Source organism: Pipistrellus hanaki (assembly GCF_964339955.1).
Source record: "Pipistrellus hanaki genome assembly, chromosome: 5".
NCBI lineage: Eukaryota > Metazoa > Chordata > Mammalia > Chiroptera > Vespertilionidae > Pipistrellus > Pipistrellus hanaki.
In genome coordinates this window covers 32,730,107-32,746,734 of record NC_140507.1, presented here as the reverse complement: position 1 = coordinate 32,746,734, position 16,628 = coordinate 32,730,107, and the positions used below count along the sequence as shown (strand labels likewise).

At 42.7% G+C, this 16,628-nt stretch overlaps 2 protein-coding genes across 3 annotated transcripts in view; one reads left to right on the top strand and one right to left on the bottom strand.

Annotated features, from left to right (window-relative positions):
- Positions 1 to 7,791: 7,791 nt before the first annotated feature.
- On the bottom strand, positions 7,792 to 13,344 carry HINT1 (histidine triad nucleotide binding protein 1). Its single transcript, XM_084886760.1, has 3 exons — positions 11,784 to 13,344; positions 9,647 to 9,751; positions 7,792 to 8,106 (listed from the first exon to the last, which is right to left on the bottom strand). The coding sequence occupies exons 1-3, from the start codon at positions 11,892 to 11,894 to the stop codon at positions 7,942 to 7,944; spliced, it is 381 nt and encodes a 126-aa protein (XP_084742886.1). The 5' UTR covers positions 11,895 to 13,344; the 3' UTR covers positions 7,792 to 7,941.
- A 3,131-nt stretch (positions 13,345 to 16,475) lies between these two features.
- The window catches only part of LYRM7 (LYR motif containing 7), a 34,991-nt gene continuing 34,838 nt past the window's right edge, over positions 16,476 to 16,628 (top strand). For both annotated transcript variants that reach the window (XM_084886764.1, XM_084886763.1), the window contains exon 1: positions 16,476 to 16,568. In XM_084886764.1, the coding sequence (XP_084742890.1) occupies positions 16,551 to 16,568 (18 nt within the window). In that variant the 5' untranslated portion in view covers positions 16,476 to 16,550. The remainder of the gene's footprint in view (positions 16,569 to 16,628) is intronic.

Here is a 16,628-nt window from a genome sequence, read left to right as displayed (position 1 = left end):
GCCCAAATAGAACAAAAAAGGTGGAGCGGGAAATTCTGTTTCTCTTCCGGAGCTGGGATGTCCACTTTCTCTTGTCTTGCTCTGAATATCAGACATCGGAGCTCCTGGTTCTCCAGGAGGCCTTCAGACTCTGGAGAGGCCCTGATTCTCCTGCCTTCACATTGGACTGAATTATACAACCGCTTTCCTGGTTCTCCAGTTTGCAGATGGCAGACCATGGGACTTCTCAGCCTCCATACCACGGTGAGTCAATTCCTAAAATAAGTCTCCTCTTACATATGTTTATCTAGTAATCTATATTTTCTCAATGGCTCTGTTCCCCTGGAGAACTCTCACTAATACAGAGGTGTGATGGGGAAAGACCTGACCGGCACGTTCGTTCTGAGAGGTGGGAGTCCTCTAAGGGTGCACTTTCTTGACAGTAAGTTTTCTCATGCTTGGAGGTCTCTCCCCCGGGGCTCGCGTACTCTCCATCTCCTGAGTTCACTGGAAGTGAAGCAGAGTGGGGGGCAAGAGAGGGAGTCCGGCTTTCCTCCATTTCCTGCTCTTGAGGTGGAGACATCTCTTTTCTTTTGATTCCCATTGAAGACGTTATTACACCTGTGAAGTTCTTGGGTAAAGTGAGGATTGAGGATCTCAGGGCGAGGCGTTGCACTATCTAAAGGCAGTTCTCCCTGCAGTTCACTCCAGTGATGGGAAGGAGTCAGTTGCCTTGGGCGGACTTGGCCCTGCGCTGAGTCCTTTTCTCCTTGATGTGTCTCATGGAAGTCAGAAAACATTCCTTCCTGGGTGGTGCCCGGGGATGGCTGAATGTGGGAATAACTGTTTGATAAGCCAGGAGGTCAGATGCTTTAGTGAGTTTGTATCAGCATTGCTCAAAAGTTCATATCGTTGCCGAAACCAGTTTGGCTCAGTGGATAGAGCGTCGGTCTGCAGACTGAAAGGTCCCAGGTTCGATTCCGGTCAAGGGCATGTACCTTGGTTGCAGGCACATCCCCAGTAGGGGGTGTGCAGGAGGCAGCTGATCGATGATTCTCTCTCATCGATGTTTCTAGCTATCTATCCCTCTCCCTTCCTCTCTGTGAAAAATCAATAAAATATATTAAAAAAAAAAAAGTTCAAATCGTTGCTCTTTGGAAGTTGTAGTTTTGACTGACAACTTGGGCCTTGGGTCTGCAGGTCTTGACCATCCTGCTGGTAGAAATCCCTTGTCCTCTGCTTTGTGATGTGAATGCGCATAGTTGGGATGAGTGTGCAGAGTTGGCAGGGTTGCTGTCTTTTAAAAGTGTATACTATCACAGGGCATGTATGACTTAGCGGTTGAGTGTGGACCTATGAACCAGGAGGTCACGGTTCAATTCCTGGTCAGGGCAGATAACCAGGTTGCAAGCTCGATCCTCAGTGTATGGTGTGCAGGAGGCAGCGATCAATGGTTCTTTCTCATCATTGATGTTTCTATCTCTCTCTCCCTTCTGAAATCAATAAAAATGTATTTTTTTAAAGTGTGTACTATATAAAGTAGCACCTTGCCATACCAGTCGACATGTCAGATGTCATTTGGTACTCCAGGGCTGATATAGGCTCTTGGGCCTCACCCATTTCCTAGCCTTCTAGAGCCAAAATCTAAACTTATGGACAAAGCTATGGAGTTTTTTTAATCATCTGTGTATATTGATAACTCTCAACTTCATGGATTTCTTGTTCATCTTTCCCTTTTCCATGACTTTACTTCCTTTTCCACCACAGTGAAAATTTAAATTACATCCACACCAATTTCATTATTCATTTGTTCTATCCTACGATCACACACAAAAACAGTTATGGGGGATTCATGGAGGGGAGGACAAAAGGGAGAATGGAAGACATCTGTAATACTGTCAACAATAAAAATTAAAATAAAATAAAAAACAGTGGTAACACCAACAAGCCCATAAAATGATGTTCAGGATTTCTTTGCGGTTGTCCTTGTGCTTAGAATTTATTCTGTTAAGGATATGGAATCCATGTGCTGTGTTCAAAAGTAACTTTATATTTTCTTTGTGTTTGTTTTTGCCCATTTCCCCCCAGCTCTTCCTTCTCTCTCTCACCCCGCCCGTCCCCTTCACCACACAACTGTATGTATCCCTGGGCTATACGTATATGTGGATATGATCTTGGGCTAATCTCTTCTTCACCTTCTATTCACTTCCCCTCACCTCAACAAACCTCCCCTCTTAGATCTGCCAGTCTGTTCCATCTGTCCATGCTTCTGTGTTTAATATTTATACATAATTGTTTTCATTTGGCTCTCTCTGCATTTAATTTTAACCTCTACTTTTTAATCTTTTCAAATTTACTTTAGCTCCTTAACTCTTGAATGGTTCCAGCCTTTCTCTATTCTGTCAATAGAGAATAGTGCTAGCTAGTTGAAAGTGCTAGCTTTGCCTGGCATCTTATCTTTTTACGTTTCTGAGGATGGTCCCAATATACTATTTGGGGTCTCTTGGCATAGTCTGATATGTTAGTGCAGAGAAAGAAATGCAAGAGGTGCAAGAGAGAGAGAGGATTGGGCTTGAGAGAATTCCCTTTTCTTCTGAAAGACAGAGGCATAAAAATAACTGCAGTATATGAGGAGTAATTGAGAAAGGATCTTCAAGCAATCAAGAATCCAAAGAAACTGCCTCAGCTGACAAGGGAGGCCCAGTAGGTTGGGAATTCGGGATGGTCCGAGTCAGCCAAATTCCCCAATATAGCTCAATCCAAATATTCAGATACCCCTCTTTCCTGATCAATAACCTCACTTCCTCATAAGAGACCAGGCAGTCCATGAATTAAAATAAAAGTTGGCAACATTGAGGATCAAAGGTTGTGTTAGGCTTACAACTATTTGAATTCTTCAGCTGCAAGAGCTTATATCTTTTTTTTTAATCTCATTAATGTCTATAGCAGTCATAGAGATCCCTTAGGTTTTGATTGATAAACTAATAATTTAGAAATCTTAGCTTGCTATTTTTTCTTTAGGATGTTCTGCAATATTAGAAGCAATGACACCTCCATAATCCTTGAGTTCCACCTACTCTTCATACCACCTATGGCAGCAGCATTGGGAAGCCCAGAGGCTTGACTTCAGTTGGCATATCAGTACTTGTAATCCATGGAACAATTTAATTAACCATTTCGCTACTATTGACCATGGGCTGTAAAAATTCAGTTCCTCAGTGTTAGCTGGATTCTCTTTGCCTTTATCTCAAATCAGGTAGTAACGAATCTCAGCTTTCCAACCACCTTCCAACCTGCACCAGCACCTTTCCCTGAGGATCTACTGCCTACAACTAACCATTCTGATAAAAATGTATCCAGCAGTGGATCTTCTTGTAACAATATTTAATGGGTAGCTCCAGATTTACTGAGAAAATAGGCAAGAATAAAGAGAAGCTATGCAAATAATACCCAGTCAAAAATAGGACCAGAAAGCTGGCTGTTGGTACACTGCTACTGTGGCCACTGAGCACAGAGACTGCTGTTTGCTCTGTTGTCACGCCTGGTATTCAATACCAGATCCAAAGGTTGGCAACACAGACACTGTTGTGCCTGCCAACTGGCTGCCGCTGCCACTGACACCAGAAAGAAATCTCCACTGTCCTTGTTTCTTTGTGTCATTAGTTTCAAATTCAAAATCCCAGATGAGTGCATCTGATTGGCAGAGTCTAAGACAAGTGCCTACATCCTAGCTGGCAGAGGAGCTAGAATATTAGGTGTCTGTTCATTGCAGCTTCTCTTGGGAGAAGCAAGGCATCCCTCAAATACCAACTGGGTTCAAATGCTGAACACCAATAATTACAAGTGTCCGTTACACATAGAATGCTCTGGCAAGCGCCACAGGTTGTAATAGGTGCACACGGCGCTGTTTTGGTTTCTAGCACAGTGCCTATCTCACAGCAGGCACTAAATACATAGCAGTTGCTATTCATACTGTTAAAAGCTATCATAATTACTATCAGAATCATGGTCATTATCACTAGAAAAAAATCAATCTATAGGGATCAATGGATAAGGAATGAGATAACAAAAGCCCCAGGTAGACTGTACAGACCAAAGACAAAGAGGCCTAGATGGCCCCTCCTGATGCCATGATACTATATAAGACTTGCCAGAAATTAGGTACAACCCCAGGGATAGGGGGAAATTCTAAATTGACTAAAATGGATGGATCAGAGACTCAAAACAGAAAATACGTTGTTATAGAAAATCCATAAGAGGTATATTTCTTGCATACTTAATTAGAGGCTGATTTTTATGCACACTACATTTTCAGGTGCATTATGCCAGGTAAGCAAGGTGCCTGTGTAACACTTCAGAGAACCTGCCACAGCCATTGTCCTTTGTATAATAGTCTGAGTTCTTTACACATTGGCTACCAGGGATACCAGATTGCCTCACCCCAATGTGGCTTTCCAGCTTCTCCCATGCATAAGTTAAATCTACTTCTCCAAATCCTGGAATCTAAACTAGTCTTTTAACTTGCTTTGTGGTGGAAGTGATGTTATTTGAGTTCTGAAGCCTAAGCCTACAGGGGCCTTGCAATATCTGCTTTACCCTCTTGAAATGTTGCCCTAAGAACATTAAATTATGAAGAAGTTTGGGGTTAAAGACAACAGGGAAAGAGGCTAAGCCATTCCATTTGTCCCAGCTGAATCCATTTCATCCAACCTACATGAGCGAATCCAGGCGAGATAAGCAGAACTGCCCAACCAACACATAAAATCATAAGAAATAACACATTGTAACTGTTTAAAACTAAATTTGGGATTGTTTATTACTGTCTGGCCACCATGTAAACTGGCCTAGCCTAAAGGTAAATAAGGGGCCATTCCAGAGGAGAGTCAAAGGACCCCAGATAATTGTCAGTGCCAACTGAGAGACATCTGAGTGGGCTCCGTTTGAACCCTCCAACCTTCCACAGAACACAGCAACACGACTGAGCTCATGTAAAAGCAGCAGAGAAAGCCGTCAGTCTACAGAAACTTGAAAAGTAATAAATCCTTGACTTCTCTCTTTCTCTTACTCCCCTTTTTTACCCATTGGCAAATCCTGCCAACTTTACCTTCCGATACATACTGAATCTGATCACTTCTCAGCTCTGCCACTCATACTGGTCCAAGTTATCATCATCTCTTGCATGGATTATAAAATGGCCTCCTAACAAGTCTTTTTGGAATAACTAAAATATTGCACAACTTGATTGTTGTGTTGGATACATGACTATGTACATTTGCCAAAACTTATTGAGCTGTACAATTTTAAAAGGTGGATTTTACTTTAAATTATAAATCAATAATGACTGTTTAGCAGTGGTTCTCAACCTTTCTAATGCCGCAACCTTTTAATATAGTTCCTCATGTTGTGGTGACCCCCAACCATAAAATTATTTTCGTTGCTACTTCATAACTGTAATTTTGCTGTTATGAATCATGTGATTATGTGTTTTCCGATGGTCTGAGGCTCTACAGCAGCGGTTCTCAACCTGTGTTGCCACAGGTTGAGAGTATGTTTGGGACAGTGAAACAAGGAAGAGCTTATGACAGAAGCAATAGGGGGGCCTAGGCAGAGCTGCTTTGGCTCTCTAGAAACATTATGGGAAAGAAGTGAGCCAAGTCCTAACGGTTTGCTCAGTGGTTAGAGGACCAGCACTTGGAATAGTCATGGGTTCTATTCGTCAAGAGCACATAGCTCGGTTACAGGCTCACAGCCTGGATCCTGGCCTTGGGTTAGGGTGTGTGGGGGAGGCAACCAATGGATGTTTTTCTCTCTAACTCCCTTCCCTCTTCCACTCTAAAAACCAATGGGAAAGTATCTTTGGGTGCGGGGATAAGGGAGATCAACCAAAGGACTTGCATGCATGCTTATGAGCCTAACCAGTGGTCATGGACAACTGGGAGGTAGGGGCATGTGTGGGGAGGGGTTTGGGATGGGAATATGGGCGATGAGGACAAATATGTGATACCTTAATCAATAAAGTAATTAAAAATAATTTTTTTAAAGATATCCTTGGGTGAGGATTTAAAAGAAAAACAGAAAGTGAGCCAAGGTAGGACTGCTCTCAGCTCACTGCAGTCAGACAGAGAAAAGAGGTCAGGCCCCAGGGGTTAGCCCAGGACAAGGGGCCACTGCCCATTGCTTCCCTGGTTGCAAGTGTCATGGGGTCCCTTCAAATTTAGGCGATGCATGCACCGGTAGGGGAAGAAGGGAAAAGAATGGGGAGAAGGGTGTGTTCCCAGGAGGGAGAGCCCGTGCCTGCCCTAGAAAATGAATGAACCCAAAGAAGGGGTCTTGGGAACCTCTGATTTATAGCCAGTTCGGTTTAAAGCACCAGTAATAACTGGGACTTGTATCTGGCCAGGGGAGCAGGGAGTCTTGTGGCACAGAACCCCTAACCCTGCAATCTGACGCTATCTCTGAGTTGAACTGTAAGACACTCAGCTGGTGTCTAGTGAATAACTTGGTGCTGTGTTATTCCCTCTCACACAAGGAAAATTTTGTCTCAGAACCATTTTAGGCAGAAAAGTTACAGACACGAGCAAGACACATCAGCAGTTGTCTACCTGATTTATTAGCACTGGTTTGATTAAATCAGTGGGAATATATCTAAAGAAAGCTGACTGAAGGCTCTTACACACAATACAAATGCTTCTCTCATTACATTCTTTACAGTGGCACAAACCCCATAAAACTCTTCCTCAGACCTTCCCCCACATAAGGCCATAAAAGATTTAGGGAGAAAAATAACCATTTTTTTTAATCCTCCCGATGGGAAAAAGGCTTTTTAAAATATGAAATAAAAATCCATACATTAACTGTACAAATATTTTAAAACACCATGACAAAGTAAAAAAACGGCAATTGGGGGGAAATTGTTTTTAAGATAACAAATGACCAATTTCCTAATTCCCACCCCCCAAAATGAATTAAAAATTAAGAAGAAAAATTATTTTCAATTAAATGTGTCAAACCCTACTAAAGAGGCCTTCAGAAAGGCTAGGTACATGGCAAGACTAAAAACAAGTTGGCCCTGGAATTCGCTGTGATTAGTGTTGGCCTCCAGAACAAAGGGTTGCAAGTCTGATCGCTAGCCCCGCTGGGAAGCAACCAGTCAATGTCTGTCTGTCTCTCTCTTTTTCTCTCTCTCTGCCCCTCCTCTCTTAAAAAAAAAAAAAAATAAAATAAAAAAAACTCCTCTGACGAGGATTAAAAAATATTTGTTTGGTTGTCAGTCTACATAAAGACTCTGAGATTCCCTTTTATTCCATCTAGCCAGATTCATGCGCATACACATTCAAAACTATAAATTTTCAATTTGAAGTCAATTCTAATAGGTTTTCAAGTCTTTATAATAGCCAGAATTTAGATAAGGAAATACCAATGTATGGTTTCACAAGGTCATCAAATTCTGTGACAAATCTACTTTCATCCTTTCCAAATTATCCCAACAATCCAGGGGAATATGGCTGGTCAAAAAACATTGTTTCTAAACCCAAAACTGTCACTTTCTGGGCTAATCATATCACATATTCCTTTGTTCTTAGATTATAAGAGAACTAGATTAGTAAATTTTCTCCTGGATTACAAGTTTATTTCAAAGCTAAAGCTAAATTTATAATTTTTCTTCAAAGAGTAGTCACACCACTCTAAAAATGTACATATGTGGATCCTCCTTAGGGAGAAAAAAAACAAACCTACTAAATTATGATCACCCCCTTCATACATCCCAGCATATATATATTTAAAGTAATAAATCAAAAACAATTCAGAACATGCATTGATGTCTTTTATTATGTATGGGTTTTAGAAATTATTTCCTCAATCACTCCATACACAGGCAAAAATAAAATGTATTGTTTAGCATATTAGAATTTGCAAAACTGATCACTGGCTACAGCAGGGAAAACTATCCCCAAAACATGCTTAACCAGGGGGCCAATTCATCTGCCGCCCTCCAAGAACATGAAGATGAACATGGTAGACAGACTGCCCCCCGTCTGTGCCTTCGTTCACTACCATGCGATAACCCTTCTTTAGGCCCAGATCGGCAGCACATTTCTTGCCAACAATCATTAAATGTCCAAGAAGCTGGAAAAGAAGAAAAAGTTTCTTAAGCACAGGCAGTTTACAACTTTTCATCATTAAATAATGAACTACCAAGAAGAAAAATTAAATTTAAAATTTGCTAAAAACATACTCCTTTGGACAAATATTTGGAAGCTCTTTTCACCCGAATACAACATAATTTACAAGTAAAACCCAGTAAGATTAAATATTCATTTCTATTTTCAACTTAAAAATTGGAAACAAAAATCTGCTTAATTAAAACAATTTTTAAATCAAATTGCAAGTGGTATATAAGTGTTCTTAATAAAGTAAGACTTCTCCCTTTCTTGTTATGGAGCAGTATGTCAGGACAGATTTGACTAAGCTGTGACCAGGCTCTATTTCTATATTTTTTTCTCTGAAACCCAGGCTGATGGAACAGCCTCTATAATGATATGCTGGCAGAGGGAAGAGAGAAGATGGCAAACCATGTGCTAGCTCTTAAAGTTTCCACTCAAAAAACATAAATCATTTCTGCTTGCATTCATTGGCCAAACCAAGTCCTGACATCAATGAGGCAGAAGTACAATACACCCCTAAAGAATAATAAATATTTACAAGCCATTATCCAATCTACCACAAAGAACATTAGCAAAAAAAAGTTTTGTTTTGTTTAAATATATGTTATTGATTTTTTTCACAGAGAGGAAGAGAGAGGAATAGAGTTAGAAACATCAATGAGAGAGAATCATCGACCAGCTGCCTCTTGCACCACCCGTACTGGGGATGTGCCCACAACCAAGGTACATGCCCTTGACCAGAATCAAACCCGGAACCTTTCAGTCCGTAGGCCGAGGCTCTATCCACTGAGCCAAACCGGTTTTGGTGCAAAAAAAAAGTTTTAATTGAGGCCTATATCTCTTAGCAAAACCAAAACATTATTTTTCTTTCCTCTAACAGTATTAACAGAAGAGTCCGTGAACCCTCTCCTATATGATATGCTATTTCTTTGTTGAGGAAAAAATGAATCTCCTCAACTTTCTGGGGAACCTTTCTGCTTAATAATTTGTGATGACAGATGTTAATACGATTATTGAGGTGACTGTTTCACAATATCTATATCAAATAATTATGTTGTATATAAAATTAATATATCAATTACATCTCATTCTTTAAAAAATAAAACTATTTATATATTATATTGAAGCCCTAATGATTTTGTTTTCCTCAGTTATGCACTTAGTAAGATGAAAATGTAACCTCAGTTTAAGGTCAAAATTTAGCCTCCCAATTTAAAAAGCAAGAAAATAAGCCCTGGCTGGCTGGCCTCAGTAATTAGAGCATCAGTCCGAGGACTGAAGTATCTTGGGTTTAACTCCGGTTCAAGGGCCCCTACCTCGGTTGTGTAGCCCTGGTCAGGGCATGTGCAGGAGGCAGCTAATCAATGTGTCTCTCTCTTATCATGTTTCCCTCAATCTCTCCCTCCACTCTCACAAAAAAAATCAATGGAAAAGTATCTTTTGGTGAGAATTAAATAAGTAAATAGCAAGAAAATAAAAATTGTGCTAATAAGTTTACTTACATTTTCATCATCATCTTCTGCTACAGAAATCTGGGATATATGCTTCTTAGGTATCACCAGAAAATGTGTTGGTGCTTGAGGGGAAATGTCATGGAAAGCAAGGCACTAAGGAGAAGGGGAGGAAAAAAAATCACAGTTAGGTATATCCTCTTGTGAGCTAAACTAACTCTTTCACACTCACTCCCTGGGAGACACTGTAGTAAATGCTAAGAAACCAATAGTGTATCCAATACATGTGGTTTCCTGGTCCTTTTCATGGAACTTACCAGTCTAATCGGAAGATTGACTTTAAACAAACAAAAGTATAATTAACCAAAAGCCCTACATATTACAGTGAAAGTAAAGGGTGAAAGAGATGATTATCAGAGAAAAGCCCGAGTTAGACTGGGTGGTCAGGGTCAACCACTTAGAAGTAGCAATATTTAAACTGAGATCCAAAGGATGGGTAGAAATTACATAGACAAATCCTTGTCTACCTTTCCAGGTTGATCCCATACAACTCCACCTTCTCAAGTCACCTTCTCCCTCTCTGTCTACCCTAATGGCTTTTTCAAGTGCAGTTACCTCTACTGCAGTGATCCTCTCAACCCCAACTTTTGTCTGACTTAAACTGCTGTTTCCATCATTTCCGAAGGGTATCTTCTCCGACTCCCCTGGGCACCTTCCCCAGGTCAGGAGCCCTTGGCTGTGTAATCTCCGGGCTTTTTCCTTGACTGCAGTGATCAGTTTTAAAATCACATATTTGTAGTTACATAAACACCTATTTCTTCCCACTGTACTCGGCGATTTAAGACATACACCTGTTCTCTTTTGTAGACATGAAGAGGATAAGCAGCATGTAGACAAGAACGTTTTCGTATCTCTCTTCCCTACTGAAGGTGAAAGCTACTTAGACCCTATCTTGCTTACCTGTCTCAGGAGTAATTCTCCTGGGTCTTCCATACAGAATGCTGAATCATTTAGATTGCTATTGGGACTACAGCGGTTCAAAAGTCATTATTTTAACTATCATTCATAAAAAACAACTGAAAATATTTCAAAAGAAATGTGCATTCTAGCTGGCTGGCAGGGCTCCGTGGCTGAATGTTGACCTATGAACGGGGAGGCGCCAGTTCCATCCCCGGCGGGTGGGGCCCAGGCCCGGGTGGTGGGCCCATCCCTGGGGTGGGGCGTGCAGGAGGCAGCCAATCGGAGATTCTCATCTTGGTGTTTCCATCTCTCCCTCTCCCTTCCTCTGAAATCAATAAATATATGAATATTTTAAAGAAATGCGCACTCTCCAAAACAAAAGAATTTCCCTAACTAGTGACAAAGTTCACCTTGAGAAATCTAAACCTTAGCCAACATTTTGAATCTAAGAACACTACTAGCAGCATAAAATGAATGTTTCTCTTATAATCCATATGTCTTTTAATTTGCCAAAGTTATAGAATGTTGTCCACGTAAATCAGCCAACCTCCTGCCAAGCTTTATCTGAGATCCAAACCATAAAAACAACAGCCCACTCAGCATCTTACACAAGACGTGTAAATTTCACCTATGGCCAAGTCAGGGGAACTACATTCTGTCTCTGGGCATAACACTGCTTCCGGGAGGCGCCCACGGGAGCAAATCCCGGAGGCAGGCCCGCGGGGCTCCGTCCGCGGGGAGCGGGTGGGGGCACCGGCCCCGGGGGACCGGCCCCGCACGCCCTCCGCCCGCTCCCGGGCCACGCGGCCGGAGGCGGGCGGCCGGCGGGCGGGAGATGGCGGAGATTGGGCCGGAGCGCGGGCGATCGGGTTTCGCGCTGTCAGGCAGAGCGCCGGCGAGATTGTCAGATCCTGACCCGGGAGGCCCGGGGCGGCGGCGGGCCGGGCGGGCGCCCCGCCGGGAGCCGGGCGCGTCCCGCACGTGCGCGGACCCCGCCGAGCGGCCCCGCGGGCGCCTGGCGGCCGGGCCGCGCCGGGCAGATAACGCGTAACCGGAGCGGCCGCACGCGCCGCCGGCAGGCCGCTGGCTGGGGGCCCGCGGCGGAGGCCGCGCCGGCAGCCGTCCCGCTCCTCCGCCCCGCGGCGCCGCCGACCCTCCTCCTCCCGCCGGGAAGCCGGCGTGTCCGCGGGCGGCGGCCCCGCCTCGGCCCGCGGCCCCCGCTGCCTACCTGGTCGTCCTCGAAAATGATTTTGGCTGGGATTTCCTTGCGAATGATCTTCCCGAAGATCGTGTCGCCGCCAGGCCGAGCGGCCTGGGCCTTGGCGACCTCATCTGCCATCGCGGCCTCGCTTCCGCAGGGCTCCGGGGGCGCGGCTCCGGGGGCGCAGCTCCGGCGGGAGGAGGGGGAGGAGGCGGAGGAGGGAGGAGCTGGGAGCGGCGGGCGGCGCGGGACCGCTGCTCGGCGCCCAGCGGCTCTGCGCCTGCGCACGGGCGGCCGGCGCGGCGGGCGCGAGGGAGCGGGAGGGGAGCGGCCCGCGCGACCCAACCTGCGGGAGGTTTATTCTTGATCCCAGGCTTCCCGAGCTGCGGTGAGGTCGTTTTTCTTTATTCTTTTCTTGTCTCAGAGAGTGGAGGTACTCGTATAAGCCAGGTTTCGCTTGCTTTAAGGATCCTTGTGGGAAAACTGGTTGCTGTAACGAAAAATTTGATCATCCAGTGTGTGCTGGGTGAGACACTGTGCCTGACAGTTTCACTTCTCAGCTGCAGTAGGTCTGGCTCCAAGATTTAAGCCCTCCTTGCACCATTGATTCCCCCCTCTGACAGTGACTCTTAACCTGAGCTGCACGTTAGACTCACTTGGGGAGCGTTTAAAAAACCTGGCTGCAACCCAGATCAATTCAATCAGTAGTATGTAAACCTCTCTACCCTGCTGTACGAAGAGTTTTTCCCAGCAGTAACCAACATAAAGTCAAATGCCTCACCTTAAAGTACCTAAACCTTCCTTAACCCACAGCCTCCTCCACGTTTTTGCTCCTTTTTAAGATATGTATATATATATTTCTCATCTCTTCTGAGCCCATTTCCCTCTCGTTAAAATCATTGAGAACCTCTGCTTACAAAATCCTATAGGTGATTCTAGTTATCAAACTAGACCTCTTGGCACCACTGGCCACTGCTGACCATGACCTCTCCTCAGCAATAGGCCACTCCCCAACCTCTCCGGATGCTATTTCTCCTTTACAGTGAGCCTCCTGTTCCAGGCCTCTCCGGGCATTCTGCTCTTGGCCCTCTTCTCTAGCTAGCAATCTCCAAGTGTCCTTCTTAAGAAAAATTAACTACACCTCCTGGACAACCCTAAATTACTTTTTTTTACCACTTTCTCTTGGCAAAATTACAAATAGCGGCCCCCTTACATATCAGAAGTTCCCCATTTGTTATTTTTGCTGTCAAAGGCATTACTAGGACAATTGGAAAAATCTAAAGAATGCCTGTAAATTATATAATAGTTTTGAAAATCATGCTAATTTCTTCACATACCCTCAGCAAAATTATCAAAATCAATTGACATACCGGTATATGCTGGGGCTCTATAACTTAGGTTTATAAAATGTTTCCCAGTGATGCAGGTGCTGCTGGGCCTGAAACCATACTTGGAGAACCACTGATGTAAGAGAATGTCTTTTTTATAGGAAACAACCCACTAAAATTATTTAGCAGTATAAGGGTTTCATGTTCGCAACTCACTGTCAAACAGCAAAGAAGTTTTTTAAAAACCCATATCCATATGTAGATTTAAAAAAAAAAAAAAAAGATAAAGCAGTTGTGATAAAATGTTAACATTTGGGGGATCTGAAGTGAAAGGTATCTGAAAATTATATCATTGGAAATTTTCTGTAAGTCTGAAATTGTCAAAATGTTAAAAAGAAAAATATGTACTGGTTTAGATAATAACTGATATGGTCACCTTTCATTAAGTCTGAGGGCTTTATCATCTACAGAGAAATGACTCTCCAGTATTTATCATCTAACCTATTTCTTCCCTTAATTCCAATTTGGTTTATGGTATATAATACTGCCCACTCACCACCTCCATTTGGATGTCTATTAGGCATTTCAAATTTATCTTTGCTTTCAATTGTTTGTGTCACAATAAACAATCAAACAGAAAGCCCCCTCCTGCAGAATTCCGTGTCTACTGTGATGCCATTCATTGAATTGCTCGAGCCAAAAGCCTAGAAATCATCCTGAACTCTTCTGTGTGTACTTTCAGCACCTTTCATGAATATAATCATTTCTCACCTCTACTCCACCATCCTAATCCAAGCTACTATCATATACACTGAGTGGCCGGATTATTATGATCTCTGAACGCATAATAATCTGGCCACTCAGTGTATATCTATATAATAAAAGGCTAATATGCAAATTGTCCCCTCAACCTGGAATTCGACTAGCAGGCAGGCCGGCCAACTATCCATGTCCCTTCCCCCTGCACCAGGCCTCTAATATATATATATATATATATATATATATATATATATATATATATATATATATATTTATTTATTTATTTATATTTATATTTATATTTATATTTATTTATTTATATTGAGTGGCCAGATTATTATGCGTTCAGAGATCATAATAATATAACCACTCAGTGTAGATGGCCATGTCCTAATCTCAGGAGCCTATGAGTAGGTTACTTCACATGGTAAAGGGGATTTGCTTGTGTAATTAAGTTAAGGATCTTGAGGTGTGGAGATTCCTGGACTTTTTTTCAGGTGGGGCCAATATAATCGCAGGGGCTCTTATAAGTGAAAGAGGAACATAGGAGAGGAGAATCAGATGAGATATGATCATGAAAGCAGGGGTGAGGCTAAGATTGAAGGTGCTATCCTATTGGCTTTGAAGATGGAAAAGGCCACAAGCAGATGGCTTCTTGGAAGTCAGGAACCCAAATTGGGTTTCACTGAGCTAAAATTATGGTGGATCTAGGGGAGGACAGTTTCCTTCTCCTGTCCAGCTTCTAGAGGCCAGTGCATTCCTTGGTTTGGGGCCCCTTCCTCTATCTTCAAAGCCAGAAGCAGAGCATTTTTGTTTTTCAAACCTCTCCCTAACTCTGCTTCCTTCTTCCACTTATATGGATTCTTGTGATTGATTACCTTGGGCCCACCTGACAATCCAGGATAATCATCCCACCTCAAAATCTTTAGTTTCATCACTCCTGAAAAGTCCCTTTTGTCATGTGAGGAACATATTCAGAAGTTCCTAGAATTTTGTAAGCCATTTTTCTGCCTACCACATAGCTCCAAGAACTTACATGAATGATGAATATGTTGGAATTTCCTGTTCAGTTCTGGGTCCCACACCAATCAAGACATATTCCCAGAACAGTCACCCCATTTATAAAAAAAATAAAATAAAAATAAAAATAAATTTGAAGGAACCATAGAGGTTTATCTAAGAAACAAGAGGCTTCAGGACTGAACCGATTTGGGTACTATGGAAACAACGTATTTTCAAACATTAACTGAATACAGAACCCCAGTTAGGCAGACATTATAACAATAAATTATAAACTTTCAGGAAATTGAGCTATGATCTTAATCTGGAAATGAAAATAAGCAATTTTTAATCATTCATTAGAAATCAGAAGACTCTAATGCAATGTCATAAGATCATCTTATTGTTTCCTGGATAAAAGAAAGTACCCATTATATTTGGTTTAATTGCTTGATTACATTAAACACTTCTGCCTAATGCATTCTAATAGAAAAGTAAAGTCAACTAAAAAATATGGAGATGTAAAGTACAGCATAGGGAATATAATCAATAATATTGTATAACTATGTATGGTGCCATCTGGGTACTAGGGAGATTACTTGGTAAATGATGTTAAGTGTCTAACTATGCTGTACACCTGAAACTAATACAAAATAATATTGAATGTCAACTTTTTAATTCTAAAAAAAAAGCAAAGTGGATAATTACCTTGCTATTTTCATGACAAATTTTCAATTATGTAAATTAGAGAAGGAAAAGGAAGGGTGTTGCTCAAAACCATTTCATTTTTAATAAAGTCAGTTTTACCTAGAAGTTAACCTAACCTGAAAGGCTGTAGGCGTACAAAAGGCAAACAATGATTATGCAATGGGAACAAAGTTAAGATTTTTCCTGATGCTTGCAAGATCATAAGTTAAAATGTATTTAAATAAATGCTTTATGATTGTTTATGATCGTGATGCTGCTAATAAACTATTTCTGACCTCTTGACTAGCAAAAAAAGGAGTAAGGCAAGTTGAGCAGGCTGGATGTGTAGAGGGTAAAACTAAGCTTTCAGGTTAGGCATAGAGATTTGTATCCCCGAACTCCACCTACTAGTCCTGAGGTCTTAAGCAAGTAACAGCGGAACCTTCTGGGGAAATTAAATTAGAAAATGCAGGCATAGCACTTTTGGGAGTCAGCGTTCCAATCAATGTCTGTTCGCTACAGTTGTTATGACTGGGCTCTTATTTACGCACTTTTGCAAGAACAGACGCAACGTAAAAAAAAAAAAAAAAAAAAGAGAGAGAAAGAGAGTTCTTTAATAAATGAACTCAGTCCCGAAACCGGAGGTAGCGAACAGTATGGTATGTTGGTACCGAAGCCATCTATTAAATGTCAACCCACTCTCCGCCACCAGAGGGTTGCAGCAGAAGTAACGGGAAGTGACTCTGCCCCTAACTAACATGGCGTCCAGGTGATTTCCGTTCTCCTCTCTACGGCTACAGTCATTGGCCACGGCAGCGTCTCGCGGTTTTACCAGACGTCACTAGTTCAGCAAACTACTCTCTCCCGGTTCTCCCTGGGAGGCGGGGCTACGGAGAGATGCTGCTTGGCGATTGGTTGCAGCGCGTTAGGAAATTGTCCTGCGCACGCCCCGGCCAAGATCGATTGCCGAGAGGCGGGGCGACTCGACTGCTGAAGAGGTAGCCGCCGCTGTGGGAGAAGCATGGGTCAGGCGGCCAAGGTGACAGGGCCTGGGGAGGTGCTGGGTGCGATGCCGACCGGGGAGAGCGGCGGCTGGCGG